The sequence below is a fragment of the Eriocheir sinensis genome, chromosome 2 (genome assembly GCF_024679095.1).
Source record: "Eriocheir sinensis breed Jianghai 21 chromosome 2, ASM2467909v1, whole genome shotgun sequence".
Lineage (NCBI taxonomy): Eukaryota > Metazoa > Arthropoda > Malacostraca > Decapoda > Varunidae > Eriocheir > Eriocheir sinensis.
The window spans coordinates 23,550,707-23,565,174 of NC_066510.1; the positions used below are offsets into that span (position 1 = coordinate 23,550,707).

Genomic DNA, 14,468 nt, shown 5'->3' on the forward strand with positions numbered 1-14,468 from the left:
TTACCTTTCCTTCCTGCTGGAAGTACGCCTTCATACAGCCTGTGCCTAAGAAGGGTGACCGTTCCAATCCCTCAAACTACTGCCCTATAGCTTTACTTTCCTGTCTATCTAAAGCTTTTGAATCAGTCCTTAACCGGAAGATTCAAAAGAACCTTTCCACTTTTGACCTTCTATCTGATCGCCAGTAGGGGTTCCGCAAGGGGCTTTCTACTGGTAATCGTCTTGCTCTCTCAACTAACTTTTGGTCTTCCTCTCTTAGCTGTTTCGGTGAAACTTTCTCAGTTGCGCTAGACATATCAAAAGCCTTTGATAGGGTCTGGCACAAATCTATGCTTTCTAAACTAACCTTCTACGGTTTCTATCCTTCTCTCTGTACCTTTATCTCCAGTTTCCTCTCTGACCGATCTATCACTGCTGTAGTAGACAGTCACTGTTTTTCCCCTAAAACTATCAACAGTGGTGTTCCTTAGGGCTCTGTTCTGTCTCCCACTCTCTTTCTGTTGTTCATTGATGATCATCTTTTCAAAACGAACTCTCCTATCCATTCTTACGCCGATGACTCTACTCTGCATTTCTCAACTTTTTTTGATAGAAGGCCAACTCAACAGGAGCTAGACGATTCCAGGCTGGAGGCTGCAGAACGCTTAACCTCAGACCTTACTATCATTTCCGATTGGGGCAAGAAGAACCAGGTGTCTTTCGACGCCTCAAAAACTCAATTTCTTTACCTATAAACTCGACAACACTCAGCTGTCACCTTCTCCTACACTAAACATCCTTGGTCTATCCGTAACTCAAAATCTCAACTGGACACTCCATAATTATCTTCTCTCTCACTAAATCAGCTTCCTCGAGGTTGGGCGTTCTGTATCGTCTCCGTCAGTTTTTCTCCCCCGCACAGATGCTGTACGTATGCGGGGCCTTGTCCGCCCTCGTATGGAGTATGCATCACATGTGTGGGGGGGGCTCCACTCACATAGCTCTCTTGGACAAAGTAGTGTCAAAGGGTCTTCGTCTCATCAACTCCCCTCCTCATACTGACCATCTTCTACCTTCTCAATTCCGCCGCCATGCTGCCTGTCTTTCTACCTTCTATCGATATTTTCATGCTGACTGCTCTTCTGAACTTGCTAACTGCATGCTTCCCCCCTCCCGCGGCCCCGCTGCACTCGACTTTCTACTCTTGCTCATCCCTATACTCAAGCTCCAGACCTCTTATGCAAGAGTTAACCAGCATCTTTACTCTTTCATCCCTTACACTGGTAAACTCTGGAACAGCCTTCTTTCGTTTGCATTTCCTCCTGCCTATGACTTGACCTCCTTCAAGAAGAGGGTATCAAGACACCTCTCCACCCGAAACTGACCTCTCTTTTGGCCACTCTTTACTTTTGTCTATTATGGGAGCGGTGAGTAGCGGGCTTTTTTTCTACACTCTTTTTGTTGCCCTTGAGTCGTCTCCTTTGTTGCAAATAATAATAATAATAATAATAATAATAATAATAATAATAATAATAATAATAATAATAATAATAATAATAATAATAATAATAATAATAATAATAATAATATATATATATATATATATATAGAGAGAGAGAGAGAGAGAGAGAGAGAGAGAGAGAGAGAGAGAGAGAGAGAGAGAGAGAGAGAGAGAGAGAGAGAGAGAGAGAGAGAGTGTGTGTGTGTGTGTGTGTGTGTGTGTGTGTGTGTGTGTGTTACGTTGGTAACTACACAGCAATAACGCTAAACCTCTGACCTTGTTATCATTTCCGATTGGGGTAAAAGGAACCTTGTGTTCTTGGACAGTCACACCTGCGCGGTTCACAGTGTCTCATCACTTGTCGCCATTATGACCTTTCTCACCCTTCATCCAAAGCTGGATGTTGCGCCTACGTGCGCAACGACATCATTTGCTCTCGTGCCCACGACCTTGACTCTTCAGAATTTTACACCATCTGGCTAAGACTTCATTGTAATTCTATTACTAAATACATCTGTGCTGTTTATCTTTCACCTAATTCTACTATGTAAAATTCTTTGACTACTTGAACTCTAAAGTGGAGCACATCTTGATCCACTCTCCCTTCGCTGAAATCTCCATCTTGGGAAATTTCAACGTTCACCACCAGCTTTGGCTTTCATCCTCTTTCACTGACCAGCCTGGTGAACAAGCCTACAACTTTGCTCTCCTCAACGATCTAGAGCAGTTGGATCAGCACCCTACACGTATTCCCGACCGTCTTGGAGACAGGCCTAACATACTGGACTTCTTCCTCACCTCAAACTCTTCTGCTTACTCTATCAAACTGTTCTCACCGTTGGGCTCCTCCGATCACAACTTTATTTCTGTATCCTGTCCTATCGCTCCTGTACACCCTCTGGACCCACCGAAGAGGCGATGCTTCTGGCATTTTGCTTCAGCTCGGTGGGACGACCTGAGGATGTACTTTTCCGATTTCCCGTGGAATGATTACTGCTTCCAGGAGCGAGACCCCTCTGTGTGTGCCCAGCGCATTACAGAGATCATTGTCTCTGGAATGGAGGCATACATTCCACGTACTTTCTCTACCCCTCATGCTAAAAAGCCTTGGTTTAATCACGCTTGTTCTCGTGCTGTCAAAGATAGAGAAGCAGGTCACAAAAGGTACCAGAGCTTTCGAACTCCTGCTAAACATGATCTCTACATTTCCGCCCGGAATAATGCCAAATCTATTCTTCGACTTACCAAAACATCTTTCATTAAAAGAAAATGTCAAAATCTTGCTTTTTCTAATTCTTCCCGGGATTTCTGGCATCTAGCCAAAAACTTCTCCAATTTCACTTCTTCATCTTTCCCTCCTCTCCTTAACCCTGACGGCAGCACCGTCGTCTCATCTATCTCTAAGGCTGAACTCTTTTCTCAAACTTTCTGTAAAAACTCTACTCTCGATGATTCTGGGCATATTCCTCCTACTCATCCCCCCCTCTGACTCCTTTATACCTGTTATTAAGATTCTTAAGAACGATGTTTTCTATGCCCTCTCTGGCCTCAACTCTCAGAAGGCTTATGGACCTGATGGAGTGCCTCCTATTGTCCTTAAAAAACTGTGGCTCTGTGCTGGCACCCTGCCTGGTCAAACTCTTGCGCCTCTGCCTATCAACATCTACCTTTCCTTCCTGCTGGAAGTACGCCTTCATACAGCCTCTTCCTAAGAAGGGTGACCGCTCCAATCCTTCAAACTACCGCCCTATAGCTTTACTTTTCTGTCTATCTAAAGCTTTTGAATCAATCCTTAACTGAAAGATTCAAAAACACCTTTCCACTTCTGACCTTCTATCTGATCGCCAGTATGGATTCCGCAAGGGGCATCACCCTCTCTCTTCCTGTTATTCTTCAATGATCTTCTCTCCATAACAGACTGTCCTATCCACTCATACGCTGACGACTCTACTCTGCATTATTTAACTTCTTTCAATAGAAGACCCTATCAAAAGGAATTACATGACTCCAGACTGGTGGCTGCAGAACGCTTAACCTCAGACCTTGCTATCATTTCCGATTGAGGTAAAAGGAACCTTGTGTCCTTCAATGCCTCAAAAACCCAATTTCTCCACCTATCAACTCGACAAAATCTTCCAAACACCTATCCCCTATTCTTCGATAACACTCAGCTGTCACCTTCTTCAACACTAAATATCCCTCGTCCATCCTTAGCTCAAAATCTCAACTGGAAACTTCACATTTCTTCTCTCACTAAATCAGCTTCCTCGAGGTTGGGTGTTCTGTATCGTCTCCGCCAGTTCTTCTCCCCCGCACAGATGCTTTCCATTTATAGGGGCCTTGTCCGCCCTCGTATGGAGTATGCATCTCATGTGTGGGGGGGCTCCACTCACACAGCTCTCCTGGACAGAGTGGAGTCTAAGGCTCTTCGTCTCATCAGCTCTCCTCCTCTTACTGATAGTCTCCTATCTCTTAAATTCCGCCGCCATATTGCCTCTCTTTCTATCTTTTATCGATATTTTAATGCTGACTGCTCTTCCGAACTTGCTAACTGCATGCCTTCCCCCTTCCCGCGGCCCAGCTGCACTCGACTGTCCACTCTAACCCATCCCTATACTGTCCAAACCCCTTATGTAAAAGTTAACCAGCATCTTCACTCTTTCATCCCTTACACTGGAAAACTCTGGAGCTGCCTTCCTTCGTCTGTATTTCCTCCTGCCTATGACTTGTCCTCTTTCAAGAAGAGTGTATCACGACACCTCTTCATCCTAAATTGTCCTCTCTTTTGGCTACTCTTATCTATTTACTGTTGTGGGAGCGGCGAGTAGCGGGCTATACATACATACATACATACATATATATATATATATATATATATATATATATATATATATATATATATATATATATATATATATATATATATATATATATATATATATATAATTTTTGTTACCCTTGAGCAGGCTCCTTTGTTGTTTAAAAAAAAATATAAAAAAAAATCACCGCGGCGGCGGCACTGGCATCATCGCTGTAATGAGAGCGAGAGTTGTAACGCAAAATAGACCATAAATGATAGTGGCGTAAATGTGATATGTTAGGGTCAGAATGGACTACGCATATTGATAAATCTTCCTTCCGAAAGGAAAAGCCAAATATTAATCGAGACAAAACCTTTATGTCACTTTTTAGCGACGTATGACCTGGCACAAACACTACTGAAAACTAGATGCGATGAAATATGATTAGAGTACTTAACCAAAGACCTATATTTTCATGTACCCGAATAGACAACTACAATCAAGGACCTCTTGTATATTGTATTTTAGGAATATATATATATATATATATATATATATATATATATATATATATATATATATATATATATATATATATATATATATATATATATATATGTGTGTGTGTGTGTGTGTGTGTGTGTGTGTGTGTGTGTGTGTGTGTGTGTGTGTGTGTGTGTGTGTGTGTGTGTGTGTGTGTGTGTGTGTGTGTGTGTGTGTGTGTTATCAATAAATTAATTACTTGAATTTAAAAAAATATAAAAGAATATATTCATTATTGCTGTGTTAGGACATACTACGATGCTTTAGTATATAAATAAATAAATATGAAATAAATGAATCAATCAATTAATTATAAGATTTATAAAAAAATACAAAAGTTTCTATATATTACTGAGGTGTAAGGACGAAGTGCACTCCTTTTACTAATCCGAAGAAAACACAACTAGAATTTCAAAGCTTATCAGCAGGAAAGAAACGAGTAATGCTTGGCGAAGAGTGCTTTCTCATCGATGTTCCCCGAGACTTTGACCTTGTCTTGCGCAACAGTGCCCGGTTCCCCTCATGGAAGTCGTGGTGACTGAGTATATAAAGCAGGAAAATACTGAGATGCACACTGTCAATTGGATCACCAAGATGAAGACCTTAGTGCTGTTGTTGCTGGGAGCCATCGTCGCCCAGGCAAAAGGTAAAGTTGATTCACATATTATTTACTGACTTTTAGATTTGCGTATAATACGACTGACAAAGAAGCGTTTCCTGGGAACAGTTAAGTTACACATCAATAATGTCCTTGACTCCCTCCCACGCGGCAGACGAGCGGTCGTACGTGTATGAGTGCCGCGCCTTCGCCGATTCTTACTTCAATGGGGTTTATCATGACTTCAACGAGCCTGTCCCGTACCTCGACAGCTACGACTTCGACAACACGATCGAGAGTGCGCGAGTAACTGGGGTGTAAGTATATGACGCGGAAAGTTGCTCATCACATGCATCATAACAGAGTAATCCATCGTAGCCATGGGGGTACATGACAATGGATATCAACGCCTCAAGCCTTCATTTACAATTCAATTTATTTAGTTTACAGCAGATTGCTTATGCTGTGCTCTAAGTATTACAGTGATATCATAAATTAATCTCAAAACGTCAACTGAAGGGGCCACTCTGCTATCCATGAAATGTCAGTAGACTACTCACGTTAGGGCTTCATTAAATGTTCTTTTGTTATACTACCACTACTATACTACTACTACTACTACTACTACTACTACTACTACTACTACTACTACTACTACTACTACTATACTACTACTACTACTACTATTACTATTACTACTACTACTACTACTACTACTGCTGTCATTGCCATCACTACTTCTACTAACTATCACCGTTTACCTTGATCAAAAAATGTTTGTAGGTGGCTGTTCTACGATAACGTAGAGTACAACACCTACGAGTCTGGAATGGTGCATTACTCGTGGGGCCTTGACTACTCCGACACCTTCGACGGTGTGCATAACAGGGTGAGCTGACCGGCTGTTTGTTGGGGCATAAAACTCAATCGTGTGATCCCTTATTAATTAATCGAATACATTTTCCTGTAATGGAGTGATGGAGGTTATTGAAAGTCTATGTGTGGCTAAGCATCTTTCCCTAATAAGTCAACTCTAGTCGATGTTGTGCTGATTCTGTAGTTACGTCAAAGATTTACGTGAGTCATGAAGGCACTCACTGACGCATTAGTCGAAAGATTTTCCTCTAGCGTGGGAAAGATGGGAGTCTGTCCATTTTCATATCTGTTCAGATCTCGTGAAATCAGATAAGGATGCTGGAGATCTATTCCTCTCTAAGTGGTATCATTTTTCGGCTTAGATTTAATTGGTTTATTAAGGCTGATTATATAGGCCAAGTCGACGCTCTGTGTATTGATCGGCCCCGCGCGGCTCTCGAGCTGCAGGTGTCGTCTCTGAGGTACGCCGGCAGCCAACTGGTGATAAACGAGAACGGCTACAACCTGTACCACGGCACCTACTACACCGGAAAGCACCTGTACGAAACTAACGACATCCCCGACCTGACGGTATTCCATCAGGACGTCACCTCCATCATTATTATCGGCCAAAGCTCTTGGACCTTCTGCGAGTAAGTAAAGTAGTGGGAGGGGAAGCATACTATGGTAGGGGCGGGGAATTATAGAGGAGGGGAAAAATGGAGTTGCAGTGGGAGTGGGTGATGGGATACTTTAAGAAAATAGAGTAAAAATGTAATAAATTTCAGGGAATCGGAACAGATTTGGGTAGGGGTGTTCTCTTATCGGACTTAGGCAAATCAGCCTAAGGATACTCCAGTGAGGGGGATGTTAACAATTTTCTTTGTTACTGAACCCCCTTCTCGTATCTACCTTCTCTATTTCTTTCTTCCCCTCACCAGAGGAACTTACTACACCGGAAATTGTCAGTGTCTGTATGCCACCCAGTACGACCAAAACACCCTCCACAGGTTGGATGTAGGATTTTATCCGACGGTAAGGAAATACGAATGCTATTTTGTTGATTTTTGCATTATACATTATTTTATTCCATGGAGTTGAGAGGCAGCTGATGTCGTCTGAAGGGGTGGGGGAAATAATGACAGGAGCAGCCACACATGCATGAAAAGTAACAATATGTGTGTGCTGAGCTGAGATTCCTGATCCATCATTAATAATAATAATAATAATAATAATAATAATAATAATAATAATAATAATAATAATAATAATAATAATAATAATAATAATAATAATAATAATAATAATAATAATAATAATAATAATAATAATAATAATAATAATAATAATAATAATATATATATAATATATATATATATATATATATATATATATATATATATATATATATAATATATATATATATATATATATATATATATATATATATATATATATATATATATATATATATATATATATATATATATATATATATATATATATATATATATATATATATATATTATTGGGGATGGATTTTTTAAAATTTCCCACAAAGAAAAAATAACTGATTCAGGCATTGCATCCATCAGATCCATGACTACCCGGTGGGCCTGAGTCAGGTGATGTCGGTGCACCAAGGCTGCGGTGGTGGTGGTGGTAGGGCTGCCTAGTTTGGGTGAGGCATCCGCCCCCACCAACCCCGCCGCCGCCACCTTCCAGCCACACTGGTCCTGAACACCAACGAGGCGCCTCGCCCCTCCATCGACCATCAACAAAACCACCTTACAAATTTACACGTGTCTGACATGTGGCGGGGAGAGGCAGCGAGACGATCAGTTCCACGCCCGCCCGCTAACAACGTTAATGTTATTTCTGCAAATTGTTACTAATATGTTGTTAAGAGGTATAACATTTTGATGACATGCTTTATAATATAAAGGATGTCATCGATCCCGCTGAACACCATATTATGGTGTTCAGTGGGATCGATGAGCCTCGGAGTAGCGTGTATGCGGGAATATATGTCATCTTGGCTTCATCAGTAAATCATTTACCTCATCTCGTTATGAATGCAAAGTTACACAAACGCATTTTCATGAATTTCGTGTTTCCCTTCACATGAACGAAGTGTAATTAAAGAAAGCTGTCAGAGTCTATCCTTAAATTCCGTTGAGTGTACCCCCCGTCCCGCTCAGGCCTCTTAAGAAAACGAATATTTTCAGCCGCCAACTATAATAAATGAAATAAATGAAGTGAAGGGGTTAATTTGATGTGCTTTAGTCATTGTTAAGCTATTGAGGATAACTAACTAGCTGTGCCAAAATCCATCTTAAACCATTAACTACTTCGGTCCTGATACAGTGTCGTGGAATAAAAAGCAGTAATTGTTCCGTTTAATATTCTGCATTATTCATTCTTCCATACCTCCTACACACACACACACACACACACACACACACACACACACACGGACCAAAAAAAAAAAAAAAAAAAAAAAAAAAAATTACATCACCCAAAAAATTATGAATTTGTGTTACGGCCGTAGTATTAATCTTCCCCATTCCCTTTCCGTCCCCATCCCCATATGCGGGTCTGGGGTATGTGTAAACTGCCCCATCCCCTTCCCGTCCCCGGCGGGCCAGACAAGACCAACCCGCAGGTCATAATAATGTTGGCAGCACTTTCAAACCAATAATTACAGAAAACGAGATAAATAATGCATTTTTCACACATCATTGTATTCATATACATTATACATCATAAAAGAAAACAATAGCGTTGTTGATCTACATGTAAATAACAGGTAACGCGGGTAAGTTAATTTACGAGACAGTTGGTATCCATGACTGGTCACACACACCCGGGCAGCCATGAGCCATGGGGCAGCCACATAGGGGTTGCCTGGTCGTGTCATTGGTGGCATTTTTGTGTTAAATCGAGGTGGTCATCAAGAAATACCCTTTTTTATGGTATATGTTAAGTATTACTATAATAATGCCATATTTAGTCATCTATCTGCCGTCTTTTGCCATTTTTGGGGCAATTGTAAAGGAATCTTCAGGAATAGCTGTATATTTACAATCAAATGGAAACACAAGAGTCTTTACAAACTAAAAGAAATATATTAACTTCAGCAAAGTTTGCGATACAATATCAGTCATAGAAATATTCTGATACTTTTCAATATATTTTCTTCTATAATAACAAATAGAACACTATTTATTCATGAAATAAACGAAGGGGAACCTAAAGATGTCCTGCCTCGCACCCCGCGGAGTCAACACTTTTTCGACCCCATCCGCTCTCTCTCCAGGTAGGGTTAATCAACCCCAACCACCCGGGGACGCTTAAAACTGCGGGTCACAGCCAAGGAAAAGGAATGGGAAGGGAACGGGAATGGGGGAGATTAATACTACGGCCGTTAGTCTTTAAATGGGAATAGTCAGTTGATAACATTTAGATAACTGGCTTCTGTGGTGAGTTGGTGGATCAAACTGAGCACCAGTGTAGTATCCCAGTTCTCTCCTCCCAGAGGTTCTCAAAATAACGTGTGCATGCGCGGCCCACCGTGCTCAGCCTCCCTAAGGCATGACACCAAACAAGACATACTTATAAAGCCTGCATTGCTCGAGATTTTTCCTCGTCCACACAGCGTCACTGTACACATGCGGGCAAAGTGACAGCTATGACAACAAACACTGACTAACTCGAGTTTAATTAAGCGATCAGCGACATAATTGATAGAGGACCTCCGTGGTTCATATTTATCAGTAAATGTTTGTCTCACCTTAACAGTCTGTTTTGAAGACTTACGAACTAACTAATGGGGAGCATACACCCAGGGGCGCGTCGCTTCACTCACTCGCTATCCATACTTCCAAGCCCTCACGCAGCTGTTCTATCCATCCCAAGTCCCTCCCGGCAGGATCGGCTGACTTGCCCCAGTTATGACTCATGAGTAACGTGGGCGTCCCCTTGGTCTCCTCCACTCAGGGCTACCTCGTATAAACAACCCTGTGAGCGGGATCGACGTCCGGGAGGCGCGCCACATGCCCATATAACCGGAATAGGAGTTCACGGACAAAGCTGGTAAACAGGCCTCGATTCAGTTTCACAGATTAGTCGCTGGTTCGACACGAAGTCATTCCAGCGATACCCTGTGATCCTGCGAAGACTGGTGGGCCCGTACCAAGAGTCATGAAGATCGAGCCGCGTACCTTTCCTTCGACACTGTAGGCACGGCCTCAGACCGTGCCTTCAATCCTTACCACAAGTCGTTCGGGAAGGTAAAGTAGAATATAATGCACATACACACAGTGTAGCCTACTTTCCACCTACCAGATATAATGCACGCACACATATATACACACACAATGCTATTACAGCCATACTACCCAGTGAAAATCTACACCTGTGCCCACTGGGTAGACAATAATTACGCCCTGACCACACCCTCCCTACCTTGCACTCCCTGTTCTCGACCCATCAAGGCGTCTATCTCTCTCTCTTTGCATGTTTACATAACGTGCTGAATAAAGAAAACAATTATCATAATGGTAAATTCTCAAGTGTTACCCGTGAAAAGAAAAGAAAGTCGTAGAAAAAGGTAAGTGGTGAGCAACGAAGGTTCCCGCATGGCTGGTTTCTCTGTGCCTTGAAGGCGCGTGCTGTTGTTGTAAACAAGACAAACATATTCGCTGCAACTATAATATACGACTTTTCAATTAGGGAAAATATTTTCTCAGGGTGTTTTAACTGAACCACAACTATTTGCCACGCCAAATTTGGAAAATAGACATATTTTCCTCGAAGGTATAAGGGAAGACACGGGGTAGACCTTGCCTTCCCTAAGTCTCTGCCGTGTGTCCTTCAATGCCTCAAAAACTCAATTTCTCCACCTATCAACTCGACAGAGTCTTCCAAACACCTATCCCCTATTCTTCGACAACACTCAGTTTTTTTTACGTCGCGGCCTATTGCGCCGTAAAAAAAAAAAGAAAAAAAAAAACCTTCAACAATAAATATCCTCGGTCTATCCTTAGCTCAAAATCTCAACTGGAAACTTCACATCTCCCCTCTCACTAAATCAGCTTCCTCGAAATTGGGCGTTCTGTATTGTCTCCGCTAGTTCTTCTCCCCCGCACAGATGCTTTCCATTAATAGGGGCCTTGTCCGCCCTCGTATGGAGTATGCATCTCACGTGTGGGGGGGTCCACTCACACAGCTCTTCTGGACAGAGCGGAGTCTAAGGCTCTTCGTCTCATCAGCTCTCCTCCTCTTACTGACAGCCTTCTACCTCTTAAATTCCCCCGCCATGTTGCATCTCTTTCTATCTTCTATTGATATTTTCATGCTGACTACTCTTTTGAATTTGCCAAATGCATGCCTTTCACCCCCCCCCCCCTCCCATCCCGCTGCCCCGCTGCATACGACTTTCTACTCATGCTCATCCATATACTGTCCAAATCCCTTATGCAAGAGTTAACCAGCATCTCCATTCTTTCATCCCTTACACTGATAAACTCTGGTACAGTCTTCCTTCGTCTGTATTTCCGCCTGCCTATGACCTGACCTCTTTCAAGAAGAGTGTATAAAGACACCTCTCCATCCGAAATTGACCTCTCTTTTGGCTATTCTTTACTCTTATTTATTATGGGAGGGACGAGTAGCGGGCTTTTTTTCTCACTCTTTTTTGTTGTCCTTGAGCCGTCTCCTTTGCTCTAAAAAAAAAAAAAAAAAAAATACCTTCGTTTAAAAAATGCTAGTGACTCTCAGTACGCATCATCCTTCCCTTTGATCTTCGTCGCTAAGCCTTCATGACTCTTGGTACAGGACTTGGTACCAAAGGCATCGACAAGCCTCTCCAAGTTACTATTTAGTGTCCATATCTCACAGCCATACAGTACTATAGGGAACACAAGAGACTTCAAAGATTCGAATCTTTGTCCGCCTTCATAGATATCGAAAACGCCATATACTCGTTTTGAGCGAGTCCATAATACCGTGGGCCAGGCCAATCGGTCTAGAGACATTCTGGTGAGATCCACCATTGTTATACACTACGCTACCAAGGTTTCTGAAGCTTTTGGTGACATCGACACCCTCAGCACATGTATGGACAGACTGAACTGTATCATCCAGGAAGCCTCCAAACGACTGGACCTTGGTTTTGGCCAAGGAGACATTCAGTCCTACAGGCTTCACCTCCTCATGTAGAAATATGATGTTTGGTCCCGTGAAAATGTCATATTTTATCAAGAAATTAATAGTGAGTGTCTTGAATAGGTGAGGGTCGTTACCTAAGGGCTGTGGAGACCTGCGATCTGTTGTGGCTCTGAAGACGAATGAAACACTGCGTTCGGTCGCCTCGATTCCCGAGTCGGCCGTCTCGAGCCCTGGATCGACCGTCCCGATCCCTGGATGTATTTTTTAGATGACAGAACCTCACCTTTATCTAAAAGATAGTAGCCAATCGCCATTGAAATGGTAATCTATCAAAATACCAACCTATCAACACTTGAAATAGTAACTTATCGCAGCATAATGTTAAGACCTTCATAAATCAATAGAGCGAATCCTTAATCAAATTGATAGCAACTATCACTACTAAAATAGTAACTTATCGCCGTTAAGTACAGTAACCTATCGCGGCTATAATGGTAACCGGATGATGTTTGGAACAATTAAGCAGTTTTCCTTTCACTTTTACTGGGATAATTCGTTCTTTCAAAAATGTTTTCCGGTGAGGGTAGGTGAAAAGGTAGCTAGAAATGAATAGTCAGTGTCTCTGAAATAGACCACTCAGGTTAGCAGAGCAATATTACAATTATCTCTCGCGGGAACTAAGTTTTATATCAACCACCTTCAAGGGCTGGGTCATCAAGGAACTACGATAGTTAACACGTTTCCCTCAACCTGCTCCGTGGGTTGCGTTCTTCAGAAAAAGTGGTTCAGGCTGCTCCTCCGTGAGTTAATACATCGGGAAAGATTCAAATCCAAATGAATTGAACGGGCTGTAGCAAAGCCAACCTTGCAGTGTTTTTCCTAATAATTTACTGACGTGGGAGAAGCTACTGTATCATGTTTTTTTCCATTCTTTATTTCGTAAAAAGAAGTATTTCAACTATATTTCAGTACACACACACACACACACACACACACACACACACACACACACACACACACACACAAACAGGAAAACACTACATATTCAAGACCCCTTTGCCATTGCCCGCCGCAGCGTGACACACACGGACTTCTGGCGCTGGACCCGCCGCAAGCCAGGTGGGGCGAGGAGGTAACTAGATGCTAAGCAGGTGAGGCGAGCCCCTACACCCTCCATTACGGCCAGCGACAAAAGCTTTCAGATTTGCTAATTTGCTACGATTGAATTCGCGCAAGGCCTAATGGAGGTTTTTAGTCCGTAAATATTGGAAATGGCTAGCTCACGGGAGCAATCCCGTACCAGTAAATGTGTGTTTTTTGCATCGTTTTGCTTTACTCTACTTTAGAAAACTCTGAAGAAAACATGCAGTCCCTTTTATTTATGAAAAGTGCTCTACAGTCAGTTCAATGAACCATACGCGTATAAAATGTTTTGCATATGGACACTGATCATTCAAAAGCCTTTTATTGACAAAGTAAACACACCTAGTTCACGAGTGGTCTGCTTTGACTTTGGTGTGCAGCGTGTCATGAGCAATGGCGTTGAGGGGAGGCATCAGCCGCGCCAGGCACCACCGCGTACTGCCATGAAGCAGCAGAAACATCCCCGCGCCGATCCAGGCACAGGTCGAAATAAGCAGTAGAGATTCTTAGGGCCGAGTTAACCTATTCATTTTTTCGTACTATAGTACACAGTCTAAGGGAAAAAAATGCCTGAAACACGTTGCTCCGTAAGATAAATAAAATAAATAAATAAATAAAAGAAACAGGAAGAAACGAAACACACGGATCAAAATTAATTCGAGTGGTATCTTGATGCTCCACTGTTGAAAAAGCGTAAGCCATAGGAAGGAGTAACTACAGAAGAAAGCAGGCTACACCAGAACTTACCACTGAAAGGGATGAAAGAATAAAGATACTAGTTAACTCTTGCGGTATCAGCACTCTTTCATCACATCACATCATATCACCATTCTTTTATTTTTTCAGAGTTAACGAATAAACTTATCTGAGCCGGTTG

At 42.1% G+C, this 14,468-nt stretch overlaps 1 protein-coding gene across 1 annotated transcript; it reads left to right on the forward strand.

The window, feature by feature from the left end:
- The first annotated feature begins 5,303 nt into the window (after positions 1-5,303).
- Positions 5,304-8,321, forward strand: LOC127001526 (uncharacterized). The gene is made up of 6 exons (XM_050866149.1): positions 5,304-5,470; positions 5,598-5,739; positions 6,206-6,311; positions 6,746-6,930; positions 7,219-7,312; positions 7,873-8,321. Exons 1-6 carry the CDS (start codon positions 5,347-5,349, stop codon positions 7,951-7,953), a joined length of 732 nt encoding a protein of 243 aa, XP_050722106.1. The 5' UTR covers positions 5,304-5,346; the 3' UTR covers positions 7,954-8,321.
- Positions 8,322-14,468: the final 6,147 nt, after the last annotated feature.

Bases quoted from the DNA above. Each gene is read 5' to 3' on its own strand.
- LOC127001526 (XM_050866149.1), top strand. From the start codon at position 5,347: ATGGAAGTCGTGGTGACTGAGTATATAAAGCAGGAAAATACTGAGATG. The intron at 5,471-5,597 runs GTAAAGTTGATT...CCCACGCGGCAG, and splicing joins CATCGTCGCCCAGGCAAAAG to ACGAGCGGTCGTACGTGTAT. The intron at 7,313-7,872 runs GTAAGGAAATAC...TGCATCCATCAG, and splicing joins ATGTAGGATTTTATCCGACG to ATCCATGACTACCCGGTGGG.